This window comes from Pteronotus mesoamericanus, unplaced genomic scaffold (assembly GCF_021234165.1).
Source record: "Pteronotus mesoamericanus isolate MK-2021 breed Mesoamerican mustached bat unplaced genomic scaffold, CSHL_Meso_final contig_657, whole genome shotgun sequence".
In the NCBI taxonomy this organism is placed as follows: domain Eukaryota; kingdom Metazoa; phylum Chordata; class Mammalia; order Chiroptera; family Mormoopidae; genus Pteronotus; species Pteronotus mesoamericanus.
The window spans coordinates 14,930,423-14,954,522 of NW_026555229.1; the positions used below are offsets into that span (position 1 = coordinate 14,930,423).

A 24,100-nucleotide genomic window follows, 5' to 3' on the forward strand; every position below is an offset into this window, starting at 1 on the left:
GGTGGATTACTTGGGGCCCATGAGAGAAAAGGAGGGGTTAAGAATGACTCTGAGGTTTTTAGCCCAAGCAACTGGAAAAATAGCCTTGATAACTGCCGACATTAAAGGGCTGCAGAAGGAGAAGGTGAGGGGTGGGGATGGCGCTAGCGCCCAGGAGTGTGGTTGAAATGCCGACCGAAGATGCAGGGAAGGCCTTTGCGGACACCTGGGGAGAGGGAGACCTGGTAACTGACAGGTGCGGATGAGCCACAAGCTGGATGAGGTCACTAGAAAGTGGCCACAGAGAGAGATGAGGGCTGAGGGAGGGGCCTTCGAGGGTTCAGGATCAGAAGATGAAAAAAAACCTTCCCAATATGACTGGTTCGATGCTCACTTAAATAGCACTTGCAAAGCACTTCAGCCGTCCTCCCTGCTCCATAGGTTACACTCTCCCAGAACCTTAGTTGTACAAGTCCTTTTCTTAGAAAAAGACGTTCTTTCTTGATCAAGTTGGGTGAACTTCAACATTTCCTTTCTCAAGAAGTAACCTTTCATGGACCTGAACTCAGAGTGGTTGAGAGCTGTAAAGAACCGACTAACAAGTTAGCTGGCCCTGGCTTTATGGATGCGGGCAGAGGACAGGAAACTCCCGGGTCAGACGCACAAGAGTTTATCTTTTGCAGCACAGCAGGTGGCGTGAGCTTCATACTGACTGGCTGCCTGTGTTCCCTATGTCCCCCAGAGGCAAGAGAACTAGGTGTGGCTGGAGGCAGCACTTGCAGTGGGTTTGTTTACAGCTGAGGGACCCCACACTTGGAAGACCCCGATCTTTTATAACGAGCTGCAAGCAAGCCCGTCCAACCTTTGCTCCGGGGAGAGATATCATCTTCGTAACACTAGACAGCACACAAATCAGCACTTGGCTTCAGGGGGAAACACTGCCTCTGGCTTCTAAGCTTCTAAGGCTGTTTGTTGTACGAACATCACTGAAAAGATCATTCAGAGCCAAAAGTTACCAGCGCCTCTGCTCACAAGAGATATATGGGCAATCATCTCCCAGGAAGAGAAGAAATTGTTAAGTGGTACCTTTTGGAGAATTTATGAGCCCTTATCCTGTTCCAATTAGGAATTCAAAACCTTACTATTAAAAAAAATTAAAATTGTATTTATTTGACTAGACAACACTTTAACCTGGTACAAAGTTCAACATAGAAAACATTAAGGATTACAAAAAATGGTATAAAGTGGTTTTTCATTTGTTGTGGGAAAGGAACACACTTGTATCATACCTATTTTTCTTGCACCCTGGTTAATTCTGCCTTTTGATCGACTTTCAAATGACTAAGATTACCTAAATAGGTATTAAAAGCTCAGCTCTTAGGGGATGTAAAGAACGACTTTTGTATTATTGGAGTTTTATCAGTTTTCTCCCTCAGCTCCCCACACGCATCTGGTCTGCCCATACAAGCCCCGATAACAAAGCAAAGGGTCTAAGCCAGCATAAAAAACTACGTAGCAGCAACTCTGTAACCAAGAGCTGCCTGAGAACAGGCTTCAGTACAGGTCTCTTATCTGTTGCATCTGTTGGACATACATGTACCTCTGTAATCAACGATACATAGCTGTATTTCCACTCTTTTCAGAAGATCGTGTTACTGTCTAGTAACAGTTTGAGGACATATATCATAGTAAGCACTTGATAAATCTTGTTGACAAGCTATGCCCATCAAGCCTTGAAATGTGACTCGTCCAAATTAAGATTTGCTGTTAAGCTAGTATGAAAAAAATGATGAAGAATATCAAATATCTCAATAATTTTTATATTGATTGCACAGTGAAATAATATTTGGGATATATGGGGATAAATACAATGTACTATGAAAATGGATTTTTTTACCTTTTTAATATAGCTATTAGAAAATGTAGAATTACACATGTGGCCCACATCATATTTCTATGGGGCAACATGGCTCTAGAATCTTGGGGAAAATGCATAAACTGGCTAGAATACAAGGCAGGAGGAACTTAAACTGCTGTCTTTGGATATTGAGGAAGAGGGAGATCCCAGAAAGTTGGAGACATAAGACAGCAGACATTGACAGATTCAGTATAAGAAAACCAAAATTTGTAAGAACAGATGCCATTAATTTTAATAAAGTTGTGTTAAATTAAACATGATTCTTACAGATAGCAAGTGCTCTGAAAATATGATGCAATTAATACAAAAATTCAGCTTTTCAGAAACACATCGATAGCATGAAACGAAGTATATAGTACAACTTTCCAATGTAAATAACTTCCATTCAATGCTTACATTTAATCTAGAAGAGTAAAAAGCAAGGAAGCGCCTACCCCACAGGGATAAACAAACACCTTTGATGTATTGAACAGTGGCTACCCGGACTTGGGACTAATGCTTTGTACTTTCAATGACAAATACAAAATACATAGAGGGTTACAGATTTTATTTATTTCATACTGAATTTACCCCTTGAGACATGTCTCAGGAAATTTATGAGCAAAAAATAAAACAAAATATAATGCTTGACTCCAAGTTAGATAAACTGGCTGTAACCAGAAAATATTTTTCCTCTCACACGCTACCTAAGAGGCTCCAATTCGGTGCCTCTGGGTTCTTCTGCATTACACACAGGTGATGTATAAATGGAGTCGGCACACCTCAACTGAAATTTCAACTGAAATATCACATGGTCTCATCTTTTTCTTTTACAGACAAGAACATGGAGCCACAGCGGGACAGGGAGCGTGCCTGAGGTCACAGAGCTGCCTCGTGGCCGTGGCGGGGCTCAAGCCACACAGAGTCACAGCACAATCAGCACCCTGGGTGTGACTCTGGTGCGTCCTGACAACCGACGCGGGTGGTCTGAAAACTGGGGTTTTCAGGATTAAAGACTGTCTCTAAGATGTACGTGACAGCCTTTGGTCATCTCACCCGAAATATATGCTAGTGCTCTTTCTCCTGAGAGTTGATGCTCAATGAAAGAAACAGCTGCAGACATTAGAAAAGTCCTGCCTCTCCTTTCTTCACGTATCTGAGGGTCTCTAGGCAGCCTGAAGTCTACCTGACAGCCCCCTGCCATGGATGGATGGCTTAAGATGGCAATGCTGAGCCTTTGTGCCCTAAGAGACTTAAAATGAAACCTGGTTTCCAGGGCTGAGGGTGGGTACCACATGCAGAATGCAGAGTAAAGCCACAGAGCAGGCTCATGGTCTTGTCCCTTTTCGATCTCTCTTCCTGTCTCCTTCAGCCCCAGCCTAAGCCACCCAGACATGCCCTCAGCTTATGACCTATTTCTCAAATCAGCACAAAGAAACTACTCTCTCTTCTTCCCCACTCAGCCTGGCCATGGCTCCGTGCACAACAGGTCAGCATATCTGACACAAGATCCGATAGTCATAACCCCACCAGGGAGGCTTGTTAATGGAAACCAACCTCAAACGGGTAGCTTCCTGGATGGAAGGTGTTCTTTAATTCTTACTTCGCCACACACACACACACACACACACACACACACACACACACACACCAGGCCCCCCCAGGAGCCAGGGACTCAGTACCCCAATCTGGTAAGTTTCCCAGACCCTCCTCTACATAATGGCAGTTGGGGGAAATTTACTTTGCGGTAGGAGTCCCTCATTTCATAGGAAAAGGCATAAAAAGTGCAAACACAGAGCTGCATTTTCACTGTGCCCCTACCATTGTCCCCCCTCCCAGGATCAGGAATTCTAGTGAACACCCAAAGGCCTGTGATCCCTGGTTTTGGGGTGACTCAGTTTCCCCAGAGAGTCCAGTCCAATCCCAAACTAGGGAAGGTGAGTGATTCCTGGGCTCTTGAGCATGTTCGCTCATCATTGGTGACTTGGCGCAGAGTTCGGGGACAGGGTGGAACCCACGGGGAGCACTGACTGTGACAAGCCACTGAGCAGGGAAGGAGGCACCATACCTTTGCAGGTGAAACATTTGATGTGGAAGTGTTTGGTCTGGACCCGAAGCACTTCGCCCTTGCATGGCTCCCCACATTTATGGCAGTGAATGACAGGCTTCTCGGATGGATGGTGAGGGTCCTGAGGGTGAGCCACTGAAAGGGAAAGGAAGGATCTATGTGAGCAGGAGGAATTCCTACAAATATTGAGCACATGCACAAATATCCCCATAATTTTGGTGTCAAATGCGCTGCATATGAATTCGTAAGTGTGAACTGAGCCCCTCCCCCCATGCCACGACCCCAGGAATACACCCCTCCAATAAGAAAGTTGTGGCTTTAACAGTCTGGCAGGGAAAACACTGGGCTTATTTCATGGGGACCCAGCGGTTCTCTCCTCCTCCCAAGCCTCTCTAGGTCTGTATCACTGGGTCCTTCAATAGATGATCTTGTTCGGTTCAATGTTTTATAATTTCTCTTTAAATTCATTGCACTGTAAATTTCTTGAGGATGGGGAGCATTTCTTACATTCAGGTTTTTTCTGCCCATGGGTGCTTTCTCTTCCTTCACCCAGCTCCTCAGAACACAGCAGAATGTTTATGCACCAAAGGGCTTAGTAAATGTTTACTTACTTAGTACATGCTGGCTAGCTTCTTGTCTACTCTACCAGAGACAGTGCCAGTGTTACATTAGCAACTTATTTAACCTTCTGGGGGGCCTGCTGGGAGCCTCCTCTTATGTGCACAGTTCCTGACACACGCACTGCAGGCAGGAGTTACAAAAAATATTAGTAACCATGTAACCCTCTCTAAACCTCAGTTTACTCTCCTACAAAACAAAGAGGGTTGGACCAGATGATTTCGAAGGCCTGTGCAGGCTCTGAAACCCTGGGATGGGGTTATTAGAGACTAACCTCTCAGTTCCCAGGGTGTGGCCAGCAGAGAACACTGCTGCTGCCCTGCGGGGGTCGGGGGTAGGGTGGAGGGGACAGGATTTATAGCCTCCTCTTTACAAACAGCAGAGACTCATCAGCGAGAGGACACCTGTGGCCTTCAACTAGCCAAGGGTCCTCATTCACCCTGCGGTTTCTCCAGCCAGAGACGGCAGCGGCTCTTTTTGCTATGAAGTTCCTTTTCTGATCTGAACTGTGTAATATACAAAACATTTTACATAAGTTGCTCTGTCAGTGTGATTCAGGATAAGAACAATGAACCCAAAATGAATCAACCTACACAAAGAACAAAGATGATTTTTTTTCCCCCTCAAACAGTAAAACCAGATTGGACAAGGGGGAGATGTGGGCAGATATTTCTGAAGCTCAATTTAGTAAAGCACCTATAGCAAGGAGCTCCTGTCCGCTGCAGGCATAATGGCGCATTGTTCCTCTCAGACCGTGGTCGCGTTCTCATTTCGCCTGGAAAGAGTTTGAACAAGACAGTCCAAGTAATCCATTATCAGCTAAATTCTGCGAAACAAGGTTCTTCTTGTGAGACTGAGAGTAGGAACAGGTGTCGTTTTGGGTTGAACACCTGATCTGAATTCTCTGCGCTGGACCCCAGGAGCATCCAGCAAAGGTACCAATGTTGCAATACACCTGCATTTCCTTATCTACCTGCTGGGGTCTCTCTTGGAAACTGATGTTTACAACAGAAGCCACTGTTATCTAAAGGAATTAAGGAGAAGCTTACTTTCAAGATCTCTTAACAACCACTGACTTTTAATGTCACTTGGACATTAAAAAAAAAGTTTCTGTTAAATAACAATGTATATTTCAAGTGCTAGCAGAGAATATGTGCGCTTCTTTTTTTTTTTTGGAAAGATTTTATTTAATTTATTTTTAGAGAGGAGAAGGGAGGGAGAAAGAGAGGGGGGAAAACATCAATGTGTTGTTGCATCTCGTGTGCCCCCTACCAGGGACCTGGCCTGCAACCCAGGCGTGTGCCCTGCACTGGTAATCGAATTGGCAACCCTTTGGTTCACAGGCCAGAGCTCAATCCACTGAGCCACACCAGCCAAGGCTGTGAGCTTCTTTGTTAAGTTAATTCCTGCTTCCTATAATAATGGAGGAAACTAATATATATTGAGCATCTACTCAATGCCAGGCATGGTGCTAGGTGCTTACATGTAAGTCATTTTATTACATCCTGTCTCTCCCCATCTCTCTTCTTCTCTCTCCCCCTCTCCCCCTCTCCCCTCCCATCTCCTCTCCACCTGTGAGGTGGGTAATACAGTCCCCATTTGACAGATAAGAAGATAGAGCCTCAGAGACATTGAACAGCCTGCCCAAGTAACAGTAAAGCTCAAAGGTGTACACCCAGTTCTTTCTGACTCCCATGTTCATACTCCTCCCATACTATTTGTAAGTCAGGTGATGATTGTTTTAAGTCAGGGAGTAATTTATTTAGCCAAGCTCAAGCTCGAGTGCAGTTCTAAAAGCAGCAGCTAGGACTCGGCTTACAAAGGGAACAGACGCAGTGTGTGCTATAGTGACGCGAACTGGGCATGGTGCCCATGTGTAATCCTCGAGGTGGCTCTGCCTATCTCCACAAGAACCTGTGTGCCTGCCACGTAGGAAAATGCAGACACCTCAGCCTCACCGAACGGAGTTGGGGATCTGTTGTTTCAGGGAGTTCCTCGGGTGGTTCTGGGGCGTGCTACAATTTAGAAAGGATTTCCCTTTACAATTTGAACAGTATGGCTGAGCAAGTTACAGACCAGAGTGAGGGGGAGAGAAATCCACAAGAACATCCTCTCCAGAAACAATGTTCAACACAGTGGACCTCTCAGTGACAAGGGAGAATGCATTTTTGGACAAGAAACAGCACTGCCATTTCTCGCGGCGCTTGAATTTTTTATAGCTAAGCAAGCAGGCCATGCTGAGTAATGATGAGGGAAGGAAAATATCATTTCACTTCTTGTCCCTTCCCTTCGTCTGAACAGAGGTGCCAGTGCTACTGCTGGCACCAGCCGCAAAGGTCAGGACTGGGATTGGCACCTGCATTTTGCAAGTGTTTCCCTTTGGAAATATATATGACACTGCGAAGTCCTCTGTGCCCAGAGGTGACCTTTGGTTTCCACATCCAAAGAGATGAGCAGAGACTGTCGTTCCATCATCCATCAGCCCAGGCAGACCCACATCAGAACAACCTGCCCGTGAGGAAATGGGCTGTTCTTACTCAAGAATGACAGAACCCAAAGGCCGAAAGAGTGTTTATTTCATCCCAACTCAAATCGGTGTAGACAAAAGACTCTCCTTTTTAAAGATTAATAAAGAGGTTCATTTTACATAACAGCATTTGGCAGTTGGGTTAATACCAGAAGTATGTTCCTTGGCTCAATTCTACATTTTTGAAATATGCTGAGTCAGTTGCAGTATAGCGGCGACATTAATTCCATGCTCCTCCTGTGTGCCAGCTGGCTGTGTGGCTCGTTCTTACTTAATCGCTCCATCTTTCAGAGCCTGGGTGGTCCCTGCTTATTCTACTGAGAGGGAAGATGAGGAGCAAGGAACTTACATTTTCTACCCAAAGTTACCAGCGGGCGATTGGCAGAGGTGCACGGAGCACTTGGGCCTCCCGACTCTCCGTGTGGCACCGAGTAGCCAACGATTTACCCTGGAGCTTGGGCAGACGTGGTTAAAGCCCTCCGTGGCTCATCAGCGCATCGCTACTGTATCAGTAGCACAACGAAAAACCAAAAGCCTTGCTGCACACTTCCTGCATAATGAGGAAATACATATGGAGAGCCAGGAGTCTATTTGCCTGAAATGGTAAAGCAATTTCTCCACTGCATAATATCTGACTTGGAGGGACTCTGCCAACTCAGGTAAAACAGCCTCTGACAAGGCGGAAAAGTTTCACGTCCACTTTCACAGTCAAGCGAAGCGGTCACATCCCCGGAACTGAGGTGCAGGACAGGAACCAAAGTTTCCTGTTGGATGCATTACTTTTGAAACATCTATTCGATGGCTCAGGTGATGAGACTAGAGGATTGAGACCATGACGGAAGTCCCGGTGACCTTCAGTGCCCCCAGGCAGAGGCTGTGATAGGTTGTAAGGGGAAGGCCACAGAGATTAGGCAGAGCCCTTCTTTCTAACCCAGAACCAGGCTACTTCCATCGAAGCAACAGACCAATGGAGCTAGACCACCAGAAACAGAACATCTGAGAAAGCGTATTTGAAATAAAAGTCTTATTTGCAGGTGGCTGTCACAAACCTAGGACTGCTCGGTACGGATGGCACCTTGCCCCAGGTTGCCTGCAATACTCAGAATCTCCCAGGTATCCAATTCCTCCTCCCGAGTGCCCTTCTCCCTCAGTAGCGTCACGGCCCCTTCAGTCATCCTTGGAAACGACGCCCGAGCTGTGCACGCTGCCTTTCAAAGCCCTTACATCCCCATCATCTCCTTTTACTCTCCCGAGAGCTCTACGAGGTCGGAAGAACAGGACCGCCAACCCTATTTTACAAAGGGGCAAACCGACACTCAGAGGAACAGAGTGACTCACCGCAGGCGGCACAGCTGAGAAGTACAGAGTTGGCAGCAAACTAATGCGGTGCCCGTCACACCCAAACAACCCCCTAAGCAGCGACGCCTGGGACGCAGCGGTCACCCTCGATTGCACCCTCTTCTTCAACTCCCACTAAACTCCGCCTGCTCTCGCAGCCTTAGTCACCCCTTCTCTCACCACAGGAACCCGGCCCGCAACCCCTTTTCCTCAGATTGCTGAGCGTTCCTACTCCCTGGCTCCTGCTCCAATGTGACCGGCAAAGCGCAGCTCCCCCAGCCCCCGGCCCCGGCCCCCTGTCCCTTAAGGGTGGGCTGCGCCCAGAGACTTTCTTTCCAAGGAGGAGGGTGTGGAAAAGGGGGGAAGGTCACTTTATGCTGACAAATCTGACAAACACAGCATCGGCCGGGTGAGCAAGGGCAACGTCGGCAGTGGCGGTCACACTGGCGGCGTGTACCTTTCACATGATATAATGACAGCTGGCTCCTCGCCTCTGTGGTCTTTCTTCCCCCAAAATCCGTGGTCCTAGTCCAGTCATGAGAAAATTTCCCCAAGTGAGGACCATTCTACAGAAACTGGACCGGCACTCTTCAAAATTGCCAAGGTCACCAAAAACAAGGAGGAAAGTCCTCTTGTCACGGTCGAAAGGAGCCTAAGATGACATGACGACTAAATGTAATATGGTGTCCTGGACGGGATCCCAGGGCGGAAGAGGGACATCCAATAAGATCAGGAACTATGAATAAAGTATGGACTTTACTGGATAATACAGGGCCTGGCGCAAGTAACGCCCCTTTATATTACAAAATCATAGGCATGCAATTCTGTAACATAACAATATCACCCTCCAGCACACCATAGGCCATTTTAGGTGAAATGTTCACCTTAAAACGATAAATGATGACATGCATATTATTCCTCTACGCACCACACTCAAGCAGGCCTTACTTCTGCGGGACCTGTATGTCGATATTGGTTTATTGATTATAAAAAAGTGTTATGTTAATGTAAACTGTTACTAGCATTGGAATTTGGTTGTTAGGCGTAATACATAGAAACTGCATTGTCTTTTCAAATATAGTCTATAAATCTAAAATTATTCTAAAAATAAAGTTTGTTAAAATAAAAACAATAACAAAAAAACTTCCGATAACTCTCCCAATCCCGTCCCTCGAGTCTGCCGTTCTCTGCCTAGCTTCAGAGGCTTCAGGAACACAGCCTACACTAGCCATTCAGACATCTAAGAAGGAACTGCACTTGCTCAGCATTTATCACGGTGCTAAGTGGTTCTCAACTCAGGCTGTCCAACCCCAGTGAAAGCCCACCCACATACTCTACTACGCACCCGTGTCATATGCAAATCCCCCGATGGCTGGGCCTTCTGACCGCTTCCTGGTCTACAATCTTCATTTCCCCAGGGCCTTGGCTCCCAGTGTGGGTCTCACTTGGAATGGTTTCCCCTCTCCTCCTCTGTCCAAGTCTCACCTGACCCACAGGGCCCAGCTCGGATCCTGCCTCTTCTCGGAAGCTTTCACTGTGGCTTCTGTTGATCCAGTATTTCCTTTTTCCCCTAAATCCTTCAGCGCTAAACACCTGTGCTGTCACTCAGCACTTCTTCATTCTTGTTTTGTGCTTATTTCACTTTTGTTTTACAGTGCATCAACCCTGGCCTTACAAGATTACAAACTCAATGATCATTTACCCCAAATTCCTGGGATACTTCTGATTTCAAGTAAATTGCATTGCCATCTCTGCATTTCCCAGTTCAATGCGTGGTCTGGGAAAATACGGTCACCTCCCACTACCACTACTGGGGTGTCTCCCGCATGCAGCTGAACTGAAGATATCTCGATAACTCTCTTTATTACTCCATTGTGTTATAGCAGGTACAACTTGTTGAACGTGTATTATGTTCCAGGCACTGGGATCACTAATTGATACCCACAATCACAGATAACCCTCACAGAGGTCTTATAGGGGTGCTGCCTTATTATTCCTCCATCACAGGGGAGCACCCCAAGACTGAGCTGAACTCCTTGTTCACGATCACAGTGACGAAGTCCTCTGACCCCAGAGCCCATGCCCTGGAGCACTGTGTAGGGGATTTCTACAGGAAAGTCGTAGCCAGCACAGAAGGAAATCAAGCTAGTGCAACGCACTGATAAATTCTGATGACCCCAGCTCAGAAGTGGTGAGCACTCAGCTGCATCGTAATCCCAAAGGTAACACCTGCCAGTAAATAAGCAGATGGGAAATAACACTTCAGATCTTAAAAGAAATTATTCCAGGCTGCAGCAATTTACGGGAAGGGCCATACAGCGAGGAAATGCAGCCGTCTGTGGAGGGGGTCCTTCTCACCCTGAGTGGAGCCCTGGTCTGGATCTGCAGTCACAAGACGGTATCCTGCTGGTGGGGTTGGTTTCCGCTTATTCCCCTGGGAGTCTCCCTTTCGGAGAGACCGCTTCTTACCTGGAATGTTTCCTACACCTCTGCCCCACGGGTTCCCAATTAATTGTGAACACATCCCAGAGATGCGGTCTCCCACTGCTGGTCTCCACCTCCCACTACCTCTCTTTATGCTAGAAAGGCACTCGTTGGGGCCTAGGAAACAAGAACCTCAAGAGCTTAAACAAATGCATAGCGTGCTTAATTTGCAGTTTACCTAAAAAGTCCATTTCCTGCTGTGGCAAGTGGTAGTTACTTGAGGCTACACACTGTTACCCTGTCATTAGTTGTCCAACACGCTTCTTCTCTGTAATTGGCTTCCGCGACCTCATTTTCTTAGACCATGTTAGTTTGGTAAGCAGAATTATTACTTGGCACAAAGCACGGGGCCGCCTTGGTGCAAACACTTCCAGCAGGTGGGCATAGGACAGCTCTGTCAGAGCGTCCCTTCCACCTGCGGCTGTCCCCTTATAAGATGTCCTGAGGCTTGCTTTGCCTTTTCTGAGACAACGCAATAGGTCCTTGCCATTCCTCTAAACATAAAAGATGTGTCAGCCGGGCTCCTGATTATAGAAATAGCCCAGGCTCAAATCCAGTTAACCTGATTCTCCCATAGCACAGAGGTACTAGGATTATAATAATTCGGACTGAGATTTCCTCCTTGTAAAGCACATGACACATTTGCCCTGATGTGCTACACCTGCCTTCTCTACAGAAAGGTTACTTTTAGAAAGGGATTTAAAATCAGCGTGGTGCCTTCTCCTCCTCCTCCTCCTCCTCCTCCTAAAAGAGTGCCGCCTCAGCCACACCTGTGGGCTGGGATACAGTCTCAAGGTGTGGCCGTTCTCTGTTCTCTGACAGCGTTTACTAATTGACCTCCCCTAGCCTTTCTTTGACCTTCTCCAGCTTTTCTCTGACAACACTTAACTAATTGGACTTTGAAGTACAGTCATTTGTATAAAGTCCTGCCTCTCCTCCAAAATAGTAATTAGAAAGGATTGCGGATTAGGAGTTAGGAGGCCAGGTTCCTGGCCCTGCCTCCCCATCACGTGCCTCCACCTGCCCCGGACGGTAAAGACGCTGAGAATGCAGGTCCCACTGCCCAGGGTGGACGTGGAGACAACACGAGATCATTTCCTCACGGGAGCCCCAACAGCACCAGCCCAGCACGCAGACACTCGTGGCGGTTGAATGTAGGCAAAGACTGTCACTAAACCTGAATGAGCAGGAATTTCTGAAGGGTAACAAAATCCCTTCTGAAATTTGATATAGCTTTGTAAGGTCACCCAGGGATCTCAAATTGTCCCTGCAAAGCAATTTCATTTAGAAATGGATCAAGTCAAATAGCTGGGCGGTGGCTTCAGCCTGGAGCCGGCTGGCAGAATACCATGTCTTTATGGGCTACTCAGGAGTCACCTCTGTCCTGACACCAAGCTTTGGAGGGACTGTGGTCCCAGTGGAGCCATTTGTGCAAATACAAGTTAGGAGACAGGGTCACAGGCGGTTAGGCCCCGAGCCGGGACTCAGCCTAGGCACGGCACCGCCCTTGCTTCTACTGCTCGCTCCTCACTACCACACTCCTCACACGAAGGTATACATTTGTTTTTTGCCAACATTTCTCCACCCTGACAAATGTCCTCATTATCATTTCATCTCTGCTGCTCGCTTGGGAAAGAGCCCATAAAAAGGTAAATAGGAAAAAAAAACCCAGCCCTGCCTGGTGTGGCTCAGTAGACTGAGTGCCAACTGGAGGACCGAGGAGCTGGGGGCAGGCGGGAAGGCGCCAGTTCGATTCCCTGTCAGGGCACATGCTTGGTTGTGGGCTGGACCCCCGACTGGGGGCATGAGGGAGGCAACCAGCTGATGCATCTCTCCCACATCATGTTTCTCTCCCTCTTCTTGCTCCCTTCCTCTCTTTCTAAAAAAGTGAATAAAATCTTTAAAAAAAAAACAACCAAAAATGGAAAGACACCATCAAACCCAGTTCCCATCTCATGTGGGAGTTTTCACAAACACAACTTGCCTAGACCTACGTCAATCAGTATCAGCACCAGAGATTTGCCAGAAACTTAGAAGGATCTGCCTGTAAGTGCTCCCTCACCAAGCAGGGTGGGAGGCGGGGCCAATGAGGCAGTCAGGAAGAAGGCACAGGGTCTGTGTCTTCAAACACCGTGGGCTTCTGACCCATGTGTTCAATCCCCTTGCCACACAGCATCCAGAAAGATCTTTTAAGGGTATCATCCAAGCAGACCATGTCTCAGGTTAAGACCTCCAGGTGGCTCTCAGCGCACTATCCAAGGCACCCTACTGTGGCCACAGAGCCTGCCCCGACTGCGGGCACATCTCGCACCCTCTTCGCGTGGCTCCTGAGCTCCAGTCCCTGCTGCTTCAGGATCCCTGTACGTGCCCTTCTCCAAGGAGGCTGTCTCCCTACCCTTGGCAAGGCTGCGTCCTCCTCTCCCCAGTCTCTCCCTGGACCACCTACTAAAGGCAGTCCTCCCACCGCTGCTGCCTTCATCTCATCTCTGTCTACTCTCTTTATACCTGCCACCACCTCAGCATCCTAGCTTCTCCACCATAGGGTAACTGCATTGTAGTCCCAGGGTCTAGCACAGCTCCTGGCACGAGGTCTGGGCTCTATACATGTGTGTTCGGTATATCCGTTCACTTACTGCTTTGGCTTTCTGTCTCTCTTCCGCGGCAACAGCTTTTGGGTGGAATTGAAAGTTGGCTGAATTATCTTGGGCTCACCAGCAGTAGCTGCCGGGTTAGGTAATATTGACGACGGCAATAAACTCAACTAATGACAGAAGATAAAAGAGTTGCTTAAGTTTCTGACCCAGAAAGAAAAACAAAAACAAAAGCTGAAGGAATGAGCTTACAGATGGGTCAGTCTCAAATCCGCCCTGGCTCACTTCTCTGAATGAGAGCCATGGAACGAAGTACAATGGCCAGCTGTGGGAGGAGTTGAGGTGGCACCAGAGACTCGGGAAAGCTACATGTGGTGTCCCAGAGCACAGCATGATGATGTGGGACAGTCAGCAGGGGCTGGGGACTGCTGCAGAGTGGGTGGACAGCTGCCTCCAGACAGAACCCCAGGCACACCTGACTTCCACCCTCAAATGCTGTAGAACAACTGTTCTTGAAAGGTCCACGTGTTCTTCCACCAAATCGTCATGAGACATCTCCTCCCATTCCACAGCATAAGGATCAACTAGGGTCATCAGCTTACTTGCCAAGGGGATGTGGGCATCAAGAACCCAGCAGGGAGAAGTCCTTGGTCAAGTTCTATACAGGATAGCAGGAATTACTGGCTACAGAGGCCACCCCTGTGGTCCTAAAGCAGCGTGGCGTGACCAAGCTTTACAAAGTCTTGCTTTGCTTGAGGTAAACTACGAAGAGACTGCCCAGTGGAAACGGTGGCCTTCCCTGGTTCCTCAGCTTACCTATCCCAGCCCTATTTTACCTGCCTGGGTCCTGAAACTCATCTGATTACTCCATAGCAATGAACACATTGCCTCGATTTCACTCAGCCAAGGGGAATAATAAGAGTAGAAACAAGGGCAAACAATTACGGAGCGCTTGCTATGTGCCAGGCATTGTTTTCAATGGTTTACATGTATTAATTGATTTAGTTTTCACAACAGTCCTATGAAACTGGTACTTAGCTTCTCGTGAGGAAATTGAGACCTGGGGAGGTGAAGTAACTCGGCCAAAGTCACATAATTAGCAGACAGTAGAGCTAGGATTGGGACCCAGGAAGTTTGGGTACAGAGCTCCCACTCATAAACACAACTTGTTTTTCAGGCAAACCTATAAAATCCTGAAAGCTTAAGGGATAATTTTGCAAAGCCACCAAAGCAAATGGGACAACAACTGTAGCACAAGCGACAAATGAGAGAAGAGATGGAAAAATCTAGGCTGTCCAAGTTCAGGCTCTGAATTTGTCTCTCCTGAAAATCCTCACTGAAGGCAGTTTAACATCGCCTCTCCATTGGTTAAACTTTAACTTCTCTCACCACCTGTAGCTGAGTCTTCCCACTTCTGTAAAGAATCGTCCACTGTTCCCCTTGGCTCTGGCCTGTGAGCTCCTACCCACCCGACTCCTTAAATAGACTCTACAGGCCAACTGACCTTCAGTGAACATTGAGCACCTACCGTATGGCAGGAGCCATGCTGGAAGGTTTTACATGTATTATCTCATTGAAATTAATCCTGATAATAAAGACATGAAGAAGGTAGTATGGTTTCTCTCCCATGTGTTTTTATTTGTATCAAAGTTTAAGAAACTAATAAAAACATCTCTACCTTCAGATAAATTGTTGATCTTGATAGTTTCTCTGATGTGTTAAAAAAAAAACAAAAACCCAGAAGTATGCTACTTACTTCCCAAATTTTGAAGGATTTTCTAAATACCTTATATTTTCACTGAATATAGAAGTCTGGCTTGACAGTTTTCTTTTAGTGTCTTAAAGATGTTGTTCCATTGTTTTCTGGCTACGATTACTTCTGATAAGTTATTTGTATTCTTGTTCTCCTGTAGGTAATGTCTTTTTTTCTCTGGTAAGATTTTGTCTTTACTTTTATCTTTAAATAATTTGATTATGATGTGCCTAGGTGTGGTTTTCTTTGCAGTAAGATTCTTAAATCTATAAATTAAAGTCTTTGGAGCCATTATGTGTCATATATTTTTCCAGTCCAATTAACCATGTTAAACATTTTGCTGTTGCCCCACAGATATTGAGGCTCTGTTCATTTTTTTAATCTTTATTTTTGTCTATTCTTCAAATTGGTTAATTTCTACTGATCTGTCTTCAAGCTCACTGATAATTTTTTGTCATCTCCTGTCTTCTGTTAATCTTCCAGTAATTTTTTTCATTTCAGACATTTCATTTCATATATCACTTCTATAATTTCCTAATGGTTCTGTTTCATAATTTCAGTCCTGTAACTTCAAATGGTTCTATTTCTTCGCTGAGATTTCTTATTTGTTAGCTCATTCTGGTCATGTTTCCTTTCCATTTTTGAATGTAGTTATACTAGTTATTTTAAAATCCATATCTGATCATTCCAACATCTGGGTTATGCAAGAGTCAATCTTTATGTATTGCCTTCTCTCTTAAATAAGGGTTGCATTTTCCTGTTTTTTTAATGTGTCTAATAATTAGGAATTGCATTCTGTGAGTGATATATTGTAAATATGCATACTTTGTCTTATAAGTAAAAACTCTGGATTCTCTTATAAAAAAGTTCTAAATAAAGCAAATATGCATAAAAAGCAAATGTGCTTATAATGCATGATGGCAACTGCCCGCTCCCCATTCCCTTCCCCCATAGGCAGATATGTTCAACTTTTGGCGCTTTTTCCGGTCTTCTCACTGTATTTCTTAACACTGCATACAACCTAGCCATTACCTGTTAACAGTGCTCTTACTAATATGGCTACGTCTCAACATTCAGTTAACTGCGGTCAAGCGTTGACACTTGGTAAATGTAATTATTGCTCTACTAGATTGCAGTCCATCCTAAGGAGACAGTCCCTTTCTTATACAACGTCTGCCCCCCCCCCTCAAATTTATCATTTCCTTTTCTCCCAACTTGCCTAATTTGTGAGGGACAATCCATGTATTTCTGTAGATCTACCAATAATTTTTTCCAATGCTCAGACTTGTTAGATAACTTATCAAACCTCCCACCTGGAGAGAAAAATGTGTGTTCTCAGTACTGTTTTCACCGAAGAGATGAATCTCAGACCGGTGAAGAGCTTGACTCTGTCCTCCGGGAAGCGGCAGAGATGGGACTCATCTGGCACCAGCTGGCTGGCTGGCAGCTTACCGCCCCTGTGTAAGGGTGAGCAGGCTACGGGCTGCCCCTCTCCATGGGCTGCCGCTCCCCTGCACAAGCTGCCGTGGAGGGAGGCAACCCCCAGGACCTGTTAAAAAAGGGCTCCCATTCTTGTTTGCAAACACCACCCCTGCTCACCTTGCACCATACTGGTCCTCCACCCCCAACCTCACTGTATCAGCTACTCTCTGGCCCAGCAAGCTGCCGCTCTCTGTCTGGCCTTGTGGCTTCACTTATGCTTAGTAGTTGGCTTCTTTGCCTACGTCATATGCAAAGCTACCATATAACTAGTGCTGCCTGCCTGTGGTCCCATGGTCTTTGTGGTTGGCACGGCCCTTCCCTAGGGGTCTCTCATCACGGCAGCTCCTTCCAATGGCGAGAAGCCCCTCCGGGGCTCTCGTTTCAAAAGCCCGAGCTCTTTCTGAGTCCTGCTGCCTGTAGCAGGGGTGTTTCCGACTCAAGACAGAGGCGATGGCAGTCGTGCCCTGAAGCCAAAGAATGGCCACGCGTTTCCTGCTGCCCTGGAGGCTGGCTGTGACATCTCACCCCTGACGGTCCTGAGGAAGGGGTGGCCTCTCTCCAAAGCCCCTACATTATAACATTTCTGGAAATGCTCTGATATATCAAAAATGAAAGCCAAAGCACATGATGCCTAACAGATGGAGGTGAAGGCTGTGGCACTGATGATGGGTGAGGTGGTAAATGACAGACTGTCCAAGCCCTGAGCCTGTCCTTCTCTCCTTCGCTTTGGTGCAAAAGCAAGGGGACTAGGTGAGCACGGTGTCTGGAAGTAGGGACACAGATCACAGGGAAAAGTTCTTCTACAGGAAACAGTAGGTCCAGAAGTGTCATACTTAGAACCGAGGAGGCCTGAGTCGGGGTGCCCTGGGCACTTTCTGCTGAACTTCAACCAAGCAACATTTTACTCTGAATTTAGCAGATAGGTCAGTGCTTCACTGCATCAGCACCCAAAAAGACGATACCAAGTTCTGGCTAACTTCTGTTTAGGATAAAGTCATCAGTAAAAGATTTTGAAATTATTTTGTTAAAGCTTTTCCAGTTGCAAGTGAAGAAACCCAACTTAGCCAAACGTACCTTCTGACCACTATTATAAGAGTATGCAGGATGGAAACATGGTTGCTCAGCAAGGGACCTTATTCTGTTTTCATCCAATGAAACTTTAGTGTAGATGATGTAAACCAATGGTTTTCAAATTTCAGGTCTTGACCCACTGAAATATGAAATCAGATCAACGAATCATGACCAGCATGATTTGAAAAATGTGGAGAATAGAAAACAGCAGAGTAAAAATCAGTACTGTTTCCCGTGGCTTTTATTATAGCCATTTATATGCATACATGCACCAGTCATGAATCTTGTTGTGTGAAAATGTATTTCTTACTGTGGGTAGGTTTGGTGAGTGCTGTGTTAAGCCCCAGGCCACAATCTGGAAGATGCCTTTTGACTGACTCCTATCCACAGACATGTTTTGCTTGGCCTATACAAAGACTTTTTTGAAGAGAAAGTTGAATCATTTGTTAACATTTAAGCATCTGGGAATTTAAATACTAATCCCTATTTCCAGTAGCTCTTAAAAATTGGAAGATCTGGCCAGCTGGCCTGCGTCCTCCTGTAGGACCCAGACAGAGTGACACAGGCGCTTTCCCTATAGAGTGGGCCATGCTGTCCAATGTGCCCCAATTTCCTCTCATCTAGGTCACCTGCCTCGTTCTTGGAGGCACCTGCAGGGACAGCCTCCAGTGCCAACCACCCGCAACCCATCCCGACCCTCGGAGCCCCCTGCTTCCCCTTCCCGGCGGCCGTTGCTGGACTAAGGGAGCGGCGGCAGCTCCCGCCAAGCCCAGCTGGCTGCGTTTCCTCAGATCCAGGCTGTACTTCTCTGCTTCTGCTTTGCCAATTTGACCCCCTTTCTCTAATTTTCTCTCTATTCACTTGCTGTACTCCCGTTTGCCCTTCAGTGCCCAGGCGGCCATGACCCTGCAGCAGAACTACTCGCTGCCTGCACTGTGGTCCCATATTACTGTAATAGTTCTCTGTTGAAGACATTTTACCTTGTACCATAATTACTTATGTACCTGTGTTCCTTGCGGGAATGTGAGGATAAGAACTGTAGTTTATTGGTTTCTATATCTAGATTGCTTATCTCTTGCGAGGTTCTGAATCAGCCTTAGGATAACCATCTCCCCCACCCCCACGCATCAAAAGTTCACTTATTAGTTCATTCAGCATTCATTGAGCACATACCACGGAGCAGAGATCACATTATGGATACAGGTTGACTCAAACACCATTCCTTTCCATAAGAAATATAGAGCGTCTCTCAAAGATGATCTGAATGCTCCCTGTTCTATATAACCTTTTTTTTAATTCCTTGAAACACTAGCTCTTCCTTTGAATCCCTGCTGAATATTGTTTATATTCATTTTGTCCCCTATGTCGCCTCTATTTGTACTCTCAGTCGGCCTCCCAACACTGGCTGATTCATTAACTTACTGAAGGCAGAAACTTTTCAGTGTATCAGGTTCTCCTTAAAATGTCTTGCAGAGAGTAGACCTCAGTAAATCTGTGATGTGACCAAAAAGCCCATTGCTGTGGTTCACGATTCAGACTGGGACATACTACCAGCGTTTCCCAGGTGGGCGAGAATGGCATAACTGGACTTCAGTCCAGTAGGTACCGTTCCCATCGGTAGCCCAAAAACTCTGTTCCTCAGTGGCTGTCCAGCAGGGCAGTAGACACTCTTCTAGCCCATGTGTCCCTCATGGGACGCTCCAAGGGTCTGGGAACCCACAGCCCCTGCCATTCTCCTGAGGGTACACAGAGGCATCTCCCATTTCTCATCGGACGATCCAGTGTGGAATAACCTTGCTATCTTTTTCTATCATTCTCTGTGTTTCTTAATTTTTCTGAAACTTCTTCCTTCACAATGTTTCAAATAATGAACAGGAACAGAGAGAATACAGACAGCTAGAATATAGACCGGATATAGTGGTAGTGGAAAAAACACTTCAGGTTTTAACAATATACTTTAGCTTCCCAAAGAGTAAAGACACAGTTGTAGACTTTGTGAGCCATGGCATCTTTTCCCTCTTTTTTTAAAAAGATATTATTTATTTTTAGAGAGAGAGAAAGGGAGGGATAGAAACATCGATGTGTGCAAAGGAACACTGATCGGGGCCTTTCGCATGCCCCCAACTGGGGACTTGGCTCGCAACCCAGGAATTGAACCAGAGACTTTTAGGTTCATAGCTTGAAGCTCAATTCACTTAGCCACACCAGTCAAGGTTCTATTCTCTTTGATAAAATTATTCCAAAGGGCTCTGTGGACCCCAATAAAAATGCTCACCTAACCCTTCGAGAGTTAGGAGCGATGCTCACCTGTGCCTTGACTGAAAATGAGCGCTGCCTTCTCTAGGCCAAGCTGGGCGCCGACTCACTCCCATGAAAGGGCATCTTAGAACTTCCTCCCGCACACACCCTGCCCACCCTCTGCATACCAGGGGTCCTACACTGACAGCAGTGTCTTGGCCCCTCGGGTCTCACAGGTCTGCCCTGTGAACTCTGGCCTCATTCAATGCTGCAGGGGAGCCGGAGTGAGCAGGATGCCCTTTGCCTTCTCTCTGGCATCTGTGCGTCCTAAGCAAGACGCAGCTAGCAAAAGGGAGTGGAGAGGCTGCTGATATAAACGTTCTCGCCCGTCAACCCAGAGAGCTGATCATTTTACCCACAGAGACCAGGGATTATGTGGACAGGGTGGAAGTGTGGTCCTGGCCAGCAGCATCAACATCACCGGGGATTGCTAGGACAGCAAAACCTGAGGCCCCCTGGGGGCCCGATGAGACAGAAACCCAGGGAGCTGGGCTCAGAAATCCACGTTTTAACAAGCCCTCCAGGTGGCTCTGAGGCCTCCTAACGTCTGAGAACCCCCATCCGGGGGAGTAAATTCCCTGGCAGTATCAAAAAGCCCACATCCTCATGGCTAAGCCCAAGGAGCCAAGCCGGTCAGCCTGTTTAGTGGCAATGGGACACACACTCCCCTCTGGCATCCCCCAGGGCACACTGGGCCATCATGGCATCAATCATGCCAGTATGAACACAAATACAATGTTTCAGAGAAAAGAGGTCATGCATACAAATATTCCTCCTCCCCACTGTTTGCCCTTGAATGCACAGCTCCTGCCAGTTCGGGATAAACATGCCTCTCGGTATGAGTCACCGTCAGACCCACACACAATGAAATCGGAAGCTAGGCTGCTTTCTGCGGTGTGCCCAGATCAGGCTCAGCCACAATGGGAAGAAATCCTGCACCGCTCACCGAACCTTCTGAAAAGCCCTCTGGCTCTCCAACGTGGGCTCAGGAAAACACTCAGCATTTTGACTTGGGAAGATGAGAGCCAAGCAATAGCAGGACCCTCCTTCCTGGCCCCGAGGGGCTGTAAAAAATGATGACATAGAGAGTCCTCTCCTCAAAGTGATGCCAGGAGAGTAGGGTGAGTCTCCCTAAGGATGCTTTTTCTGCAAGAACATGGAAAAGTCAATTTGTTCTTTAAGAGAGGGTCACTGTGATGCGGCACGGGTTGTTTCATCCTTCCTGGTCACCTGACCGGGTAACTGGAGAGGTAAGAGGCAGGTCCACCTCTCAAAGTCCAGGAGCCACTGAAAATAAATAGGGCTGGCCAACCTCCAGCTTCGATGACCACTGTCTCTATGTTCTTGAGTTCATTCCTCATCAAAAATGGCTCTCAGGGGTTTTGGGTACATTTCAAGTGAATGTGGTCCTCCTCTTGATTAATGTACACATTCAGCCTTACCTGTAATTGTGGAGATGAAGCCTTTTTTTTCTTTCTGGGTAAACATTTTTTAGATATTAGTACGTAAGCGGCAGAGAGCAGGAAGTTATTATGACATTTGGCGTAGGTCACCGCCGATCACAACAATTTATTCTGAAGCTTGCAGCATCGCGGTGTCTCCTTTAACCAGTAGCTCCCTTTTAGATCTTACTTTAAAAATGTCCTTGTCATGGGTGTCCCCTTTAAAAGCTCAGGGCTTCTCAAGTTAAGGAAAAGATGAAGAACCTAGAATATTCCAGGAGTAGGTAGAGGTGGGGCATTAAGCTCAACCTGAGAAGCAGGATCACAAACCTGAATCGAGGAGAGGCTGATGCACGGACAGGGGGCTCTGACACATGACAGGGGCGTATGAGTAGTTACTAAACCGCACAGAAAGGCCCGCTGTCCTCAGACTTCCCCGAGGATGGAACAGAAATGGGCTTCCTTTACCTTAGGTGGTGCGCACGCGCCCGAGTGGGTAGGGTCTGCGTGGGTGTGCGTTTTGGGAGGAATGGGGCTGGGGGACAGGTCGCCATTAGAAGCAGCCACACTCCATACCTCTAAAGGTTGCCTTACAAGACCATATAGAAAGTCAACAGATACTTGAGGAGAGACAGAGTGCTTGCTTAAGCCACACAGGTGACTGAAGTATTGTTTAATCTCTCTGGTGTTTACTTAGGTGTGCAGAGTAACTGCAGAGGAATGCGCAGAAGGGACGGGCCTCTGACAAGCATTGTAAGGAGGCAAGACTTGAGTTAGGTCTTTGAAAAACACAGAAAAGAAGAATATATATTTCTCACGAGGGCAGGAGGGGCAGGATGACCGAGGTTAGAGAAGGGAAAAACCCTCGATGAGTATTCACACAGGAAAAACGTCAGGGAGCGGGGAGTGGGGTATAAGTATGATTAGCCAGACAGGCCTGGTTAGAAAATCAGCTCTTCTACTTTCTAGCTAAGTGAGGCCTGGAGTATTTCTCAACGCCTGCGAGCCTCTTCTTCCTCATCTCTTAAAAGAGAGCAATATGCCCTGACCAGTGAGGCTCAGTTAGTTGGGCATCGTCCTGCAAAGTGAAAGGGTGCTGGTTCAATTCCTGGTCAGGGCGCATGCCTGGGTTGCAGGTTCAGCCCCCGGTCAGGGAGTATATGAGAGGCAACTGGTTGATGTTTCTTGTCCTTTCTTTCTCCCTCCCTTCAACTCTCCCTAAAAACAAATAAATAAAAATCTTTAAAAAAATAAAGAGAGAGTAATACAACAATCTTCATGGGTTAAAGAGTAGAGACAATACATGTAAAGCTCTCAACACAAAGCCTACCACTTAGTGTGTATTCAATAACCAGCAGATTTAAAAAATAACATGAAAAAAACAAGATTGGCTTAGATAGGCATGGGGAGGAGGTAATTTAAGAACTTGGGGAGAATCCTCACTAATTAGTAGGAAGCCCTGAACTTTACCCTTGTCACTCATTTAGGTTTTTGAGCTGGAAATATGATGACATCCATGTCCTAAGAGGATTACTTTGGTGCCAGTCGGTAGGACACATTTGAGACAAAGCACACCACTGTTCTCAGAAGCTGCCAAGAAACAAGATTGCCGTGTGTGTATGTGTGTGCCCCATGCACCTGAATGTCAAGTGGTGAGGGAACGTGTCTTCTTTGAGGGGGGACTGGAATGAGTTTCCTTGGGCCCCACTCTATTCTAAAAGCAAGCTGGACTATCCAACAGTGGCGGAAAGCTTCCAGGAGACAAAGCAAAACAGACAATGATGCATCCAAAGGTAAAACTATTTACCTTGATGTGTCTCCTTTCCTGTTAAATTCTTATTCTCTCACATGGCTTATAAGCCAAAAGCATCCTTATTACTTAAATTAGATGAGTGTTTACATAACTTAATCTCTAGTATTTATTCTCGTCTTCTCTAACAAAAAGAGATAAGAAATCCCTTCAGTGTACATTTTTTAAACTTACACTGGAAACACATAAGCGAGACAATTACAGCTTTTAAATGAGCACAGTGGGCCTCTGAAGTTTAGGTTGATGAGAGTGTCTTCAGGAAGACAGATATTGACTGATAAACCCACAAAAGTCTCTCCTGCTTCTTTGTTACAGGATCCAGCAAGGATAAGGCGCCCTTGAACACATCCGAGAAATAACCATTTCATCCAGATTGCTGGATCAATAAGTGTCTGCAGCTGGAAGCGAATGGGTGCCTGGTGAGGAGCACAAAGGATGATGAGGGTCAAAGTATGTCAGCAAATACCACTTTCGCATGAGCCGAGATGTGACCGCCAACAAGCTTTCTCTGCAGTCAGTGTCAACCCCAAACCAGACAGATACATGGACACTTTATCCAGGAGGGGAAACAATGGCACAAGCCGTGTGAGTGAAACCACGTCTCACGGGTGAGCACCGCAGGGGTCCGGGCCAGTCCTCCAGAAGGCCCTCCACGTGCTCAGGACGGATGTTGCCCCCACGGAGCCTGCTCAAGCGTGGCCCGTGTCAGTTCCGGGAGAAAGGGGCAAGGTTTCTCCGTAGC

At 46.7% G+C, this 24,100-nt stretch overlaps 1 protein-coding gene across 11 annotated transcripts in view; it reads right to left on the bottom strand.

Moving 5' to 3' along the window:
- Positions 1-24,100, bottom strand: part of ABLIM1 (actin binding LIM protein 1) — a 260,716-nt gene that overhangs the window by 125,684 nt on the left and 110,932 nt on the right. For all 11 annotated transcript variants that reach the window (XM_054581575.1, XM_054581574.1, XM_054581573.1 and 8 more), the window contains exon 2: positions 3,945-4,079. In XM_054581575.1, the coding sequence (XP_054437550.1) occupies positions 3,945-4,079 (135 nt within the window). The remainder of the gene's footprint in view (positions 1-3,944; positions 4,080-24,100) is intronic.